This window comes from Nannospalax galili, unplaced genomic scaffold (assembly GCF_000622305.1).
Source record: "Nannospalax galili isolate Female #2095 unplaced genomic scaffold, S.galili_v1.0 scaffold1428, whole genome shotgun sequence".
NCBI classification, from domain to species: Eukaryota; Metazoa; Chordata; class Mammalia; order Rodentia; family Spalacidae; genus Nannospalax; species Nannospalax galili.
This window is the reverse complement of record NW_008358817.1, coordinates 752,163-757,560: the sequence shown is the minus strand read 5'-3', so window position 1 is coordinate 757,560 and position 5,398 is coordinate 752,163. Positions and strand designations below refer to the sequence as shown.

Below are 5,398 nucleotides of genomic sequence, written 5' to 3'. Positions count from 1 at the left end.
CGTCGGGGACCCACAGGGGCGCTCGCAGGGGGATCCTGGGGCTTAGAGGCGCCGGGCCGCAGGGGGGCCGCCCCTCCCCCCAGCAGACCGCGGCCCGCGCCCTCCGCCCGGCCCTCGCCACACCCCGCGGCCCCGGGCCGACCCCCAGCGGGTCGGACGGCGGCTCCTGAGGCAGCGCGCCTCAGGAGCGCCCCCGGCACGGGCGTGCGGCCTAGTCGGGGGTTACATAACGGGGCTGGACCCCTCAGGAGCGGGGCTGGGGGACCGCACGGGCCCATGCGGGGCTGAGGGGCGCCGCCGCTCACCTGCCGTAGATGCCCTCGGTGATCCGGTTCCGCTTTAGGGGGCGGCGGAGCTTACTGCAGTCGGCGTTCCGCCGCTTCATCCTCCCGCTGGGGGGCCGGTGCCCGCGCCGCCGCCGCCTCTCACCTCAGCCGCCGCCGCCCGCCCGCCCCGCGTCGGGCCTGGACTCTACCCCTGCGGCCGGTCACGCAGACATGGAGCCAGCACCCGGGGGGGAGGGGGGCCGGGAGGGGGGGCTCCGAGCCGCCTCCGCCTTCGGAAACAAAGAAATGACAATTCCGGGGCCCGCCCGCCCCGCACCAGCCAGCCGTCCGCCCCGCCTTCTCAACCCCGATGGACAGCCCGTCCAGCCAATCGAAGGCGCCGCTCCGCCGCCACCGACCAACCCCAGGGCTCGCTGAGCCAACACGGACCCTTGGACCCGCCTCTTTGAAAGATAGAAAAATGCGCCAATCAGGATGGGGCCTAGGAGCAGGGCTGGGCCTATCAGAAAAGATTTAAATAGAGGCTTATAAATAGGCCCTATAAATATAACATCCTATATTATGCCTTGTTGCGAAGGTGCGCCTCGTGGTTTTCGGGTTGCGTCTAGCTGTGGGGTGACCCGCGCCGGAGCACACCGTGGCGTGCGGCGCTGCAGGCTCCGGTCTGGCGTGTGAGAACCGGGCGGCCCGGGTGTGCGGCATGTGCGGACCTGGTGCTGACATGTGCTTCAGTCAGCCGCGTCCTTATGTAAGAGCGCGTCCCGAGAGCGGCGCCCAGGCCCCTTATGCGGAGCGCGGTAGCGTGCGGACGCGGCCGGGCGCCGGGGGTACGAATGACAAAGCAAACACCACACACATACACACACGCACACGCACACACACACCCAGCCAGCTTCCCGCGACGTGGTGACAGCGCGACGCCCAATCGGAGCGGGTGGGGCGGGGCCTAGCAGGCACCGCCCCCTCTGGTTACGTCACGAGGCGGGACCGTGGGTGCGCGCGACGTCGCGCAGGCCTGCCGGGGAGGGGGGGGGCGGCGCGTGTGAGGCAGCGCGGCAGGGCTCCATGTCTGCGGGTTCGCGGCGGTGGCCTCGGGAAGCGTCTGCCCAGGTCGGCCATCCTTCGCGTCCCTGGCGACGCCTTCACATCTCGCGCCGGTTCGTGCCAGGCATTTTGCTGGGTGGTTTGCGTCTGTTAGCTCCTTGTACATCTCTAGCCTTGCCTTAGAGGTAAGCTAACGTAACCTGTGGAAACGTCGGCAAAGGACCGGCGAGATGGCTCAGCGGATAAAGCCGCCTGCCGCCAAGCCTGTCAACCCGAGTTGCCTGGGACCTGCAAAAGTGGAAGGCGAGAACAGACTCCCGCAAGGTGTCCTCTGACCTGCATACGCCCATCCACTCACACACACACAAGGAACTATGTGTCAAAACCAAGGAACTATGAAAGGTAGCCATAAGGAGAAAAACACTCGCAGGTCTCATGATCCTAACCACTCTTACATTTTTTTTTCTTTTTTTCCCTGTCTCCTCAGATACATTTATCAGCACTGAAAAGTCAGCAGAATTGGACAGAATTTTCATCACGGGGGACTAGCTTTTTTGTGTGTGAGGCTTTTTTTTTTTTTTTTTTTTTTTTTTCTTTTTGTCCTTTTGAGACAGGGTCTGCCTGTAGCCCCAGCTGTCCTAGAACTCACTATGTAGATCAGGCTGGCCTTGAAAGCACAGATTCGCCTGCCTTTGCCTCCCGAGTGCTGGGGATAAAGGTGCGGTAGGAGTAGCATTTTACTGTATGGCTTTTCTCCCCAATTTTCTATGTGACTGATACTATTAGCTAGGATGGTGCTCATACTAGACATCTAACTTTGCATCCTAGTCTTCATTTAGGACAATGCACCCCATATCAATTTCTTCTAATGGTTGTAGAAAGTCCTAGCAAGTGACTTTATACCATATCACCTTAACCCCTCAACAACAGTGAAACAGTCATCTAGTCCATGTTTTTTCTAGATTTCCAGGAACTAGATGCCATCTTGTTTTCCTGGGATACAGTGTAGGAGAGGTGCACTGGTCTTGTGATCACCCCTTTAGTCAACACCACCGCTAAGCTCAAAGTTTACACCAGTGCCTTATCCTCACTCGGCTCCATCCCCCGAGTGTCTGGAAGGGAAAACCCACTGTTTATGACACTCAGAGTTTATTACCATGGAAGTTACCCTCCTCCTCTAGGCCCTACAGGCAAGCAAGTCTTGTCTCCAGTTTTAGCCCCATTGCAACTTGGTCTTCCATCCTTCCTGTGCTCCCGGAGAACCCAGAGTATCTCAGGGTGCAACTTCTTAAAGTGTTTAAAGTGTCGCCTGCAAGACTTAACCATCCTTGGAGGCTTATCGTCATCCCCCTCCTAGGAGCTTCATGGGGATCAGATCAGTACCCTGTGGAGATGCAGTTTTGAAAAATGGCAAGGATTCCTGTTGTGTGAGACCAAGGTTGAAATTCCAGCTTGGCCACTTACTAGCTTGGGCAAGTTGCTGAATCCCTCAGAGCCTCTGATTACACTCAGTTCTGTGTCAGGGCTAGGAGGCTAATGCACCCTCAAAGTCAGGCGGCAGGGCAAAGCAGCTCTGCTCTGCGCTTCTCTTTTATTTTCCTTCCTTTCTTATCATTTACTTTTTTCCATTTTTGGCAAGTTCTATGTAGCCCAGGCTAGCCTCCGAACTTGTGCTCTCCTGCCTCAACCTCTAGAGTGCTGGCAGTACAAGTGTGTACCACTGCGGGCGTGGTGGTGCACGCCTGTAGTCCCAGCACTCGGGAGGCAGAGGCACGTGGATCTCTGTGAGTTCAAGGCCAGCCTGGTCTACATAGTGAGTTCCAGGCCAACTGGGGCTACCGGTAGACCCTGTCTCAAAAAGACTAAAAGAAAAAAAAAAAAAGTGTGCTAACTCAGGCACCTGCTTTCAACACTGCTTGTCAATCTATCTCTGCTCCAGCATACTGGCAAAACTGCACTGTGTGGCCAGGATAAGAAACTTTGAGCTTAAAGTTTTACCCTGGCCTGCCCCTTGTTGAGCAGCAGAGACTTGAGCTGCCCAAGCAGAATGGTTCATGAAGGAAGTCCACGGGGTTGAGGCTTAAATGCATGGGGAGGACAGATACTTGGTAAAGTCCTGGCTCTAGACTCTCTGGTCACTCCAAACCCAAACAATCCCTTCTCCTTAGGACTGCAAGCTTCCAGATTTCCTGGGACAGAAACTAAGTCAGTAAAGTCCAATAGGAATAGACTAATCTTGGATCCTTTTGTTTCCCCTTGTCCTTGTTAGGATAGAGCTGTCACACACCCAGTAGATTATACAAGGTATGTTCCAGAGGAACTATGGGAGGACACTGGGGAGGCGTGCCAAGGTCTGTGGAGCTCACAGTCCAGCCTGCCGTCAGATTGTACTGTGACGGGAGTGTGCTTTGGGAAGCTTACAGTCAGTCAGTCACTGGGAGCACTGAAAGCACCAGAGAGAATCTAGTGACTGAGAAGCCATCAGGTCTGGAGGTGAGGGTATAAAGAGACACTTTTGAACCCTCCCTTTGGCTGCCAGACTATTGAAACAATGGGCCCCAAGAAATAGGAATTCCCCTAGGAATCTCCTGCTGGGAGAAGAAAAAGGTGAGGCCCTAGGAGCAGCCAGAAAGTAATTTGTCTCCTGAAGAAAGATTTACAACTGTTCAGACCACCTTGTGGGAGAGCCTGAGGATGGTGGGTAAATGATGGGTGGGACCACACCTCGGAGGATACCACTAATGTTCTGTGGCTTCAGGCCTTCTAAGTAGTTCTCACTCTCCCTTAGTTTCCTGAATAAGGACTGGGGTGGGGAGGGGAGGGGCCTCGCTAGATATCTTTGTCACTTTCCCAAATGCGGCCTCATAACTTAATCTTTTTCTTTTTTTCTCTCTATTGATTTGTCTGTTCAGTTGGCTTATTGAGGACTGGAGTCTACCTTGCTGAGGCTACCAGGATGTAGGCTCTGACTCTAACTCCAGTAACAATCCAGATTCAGATGATGAATCCTGCCCACTCTGTGCCAGGATTCCCTCTAGAGCCCCTTCTAGCCCTGTGATTAGAAGCAAGTCACATTAGCTCCATTTTACAAAAGAGAAACTGAGTCTCGTGGGAAAGATCACATAGTTGATACAGTAGTTTAGCTCAGCACTAGCTGAGCAAGACCAAGCCTTGAGGGGTACGTGCCACAGAGCCTGTGACAGCTGCAGGTGACTAGAGTGCTGTCTGGCCGTAAGAAAATGAGGATGGCCTTTTAAAAATTGTATTTTAGGCCTAGGTGTGTTGGCACATACCTTTAATCCCAGCACGGGAGGAAGAGGCAGGCAGATCTCTGTGAGTTCAAGATCAGTCTGGTCTACAGAGTGAGTTCCATTAGTTGGGGCTGTAGGGAGACTTTGTCTCAAAAAGATTAAAAAAGAAAAAAAAGAAAGGAGAAAGCAGGCTGGACACCAGCCTTCATCCCTCTGCCTCTTAACTGTGGGTACAAGATGACCAGCTGCCTCAAGTGCCTGCCACCTTGCCTTCTCTGCCATGATTTACTATATCCTCAGACCAAGAGCCTTTGTCAGGTATTTTGTCCCAGCAACAAGAAAAGTTACTGATACACGTGTCTAAAAACAGCAAAGGCACAAGGCCCAGATGGGAATTTAGGCCTGTCCTTCCTTGGCTGTGATGAACAGGGTGCTGGGATTTGCACTTAGGCTTCAGCAGGATTCAGAACAATCCTGGCAAGATCCTGTTTCACACATAAGGAAGAGGCCTTGCCACACCCAATTCTTGGAAGGAGCTTTCTTTCTCTCAAGCCCATAGGCAGCACTGGCCTATCTGCCCTGAGCTTTGTGCCTGTCAGTGAGAGTCACAGCAAAGCCCACAACTTGGCATTGGCTAATATAACCATCTACCTGTATCCCTCAGAGAACCCTATCTATAGAGGAAGTTTGAGCCTGGAGAGATGGCTCAGTGGTTAAGAACACTGGCTGTTTTTGCAGAAGACCCGGGTTTGAATCCCAGCACCCACATGGCAGCTAACAACAGTCTGTAACTCCAGTCCCAGGGGATCCAACAGC

The 5,398-nt window shown here is 54.1% G+C and overlaps 1 protein-coding gene across 1 annotated transcript in view; it reads right to left on the bottom strand.

Annotated features, from left to right (window-relative positions):
• Maco1 (macoilin 1) overlaps positions 1 to 603 on the bottom strand; it is an 81,349-nt gene extending 80,746 nt beyond the window's left edge. The window contains exon 1 of the mRNA XM_008822299.2: positions 306 to 603. Within this exon, the coding sequence (XP_008820521.1) occupies positions 306 to 385 (80 nt within the window). The 5' untranslated portion in view covers positions 386 to 603. The remainder of the gene's footprint in view (positions 1 to 305) is intronic.
• Positions 604 to 5,398: the final 4,795 nt, after the last annotated feature.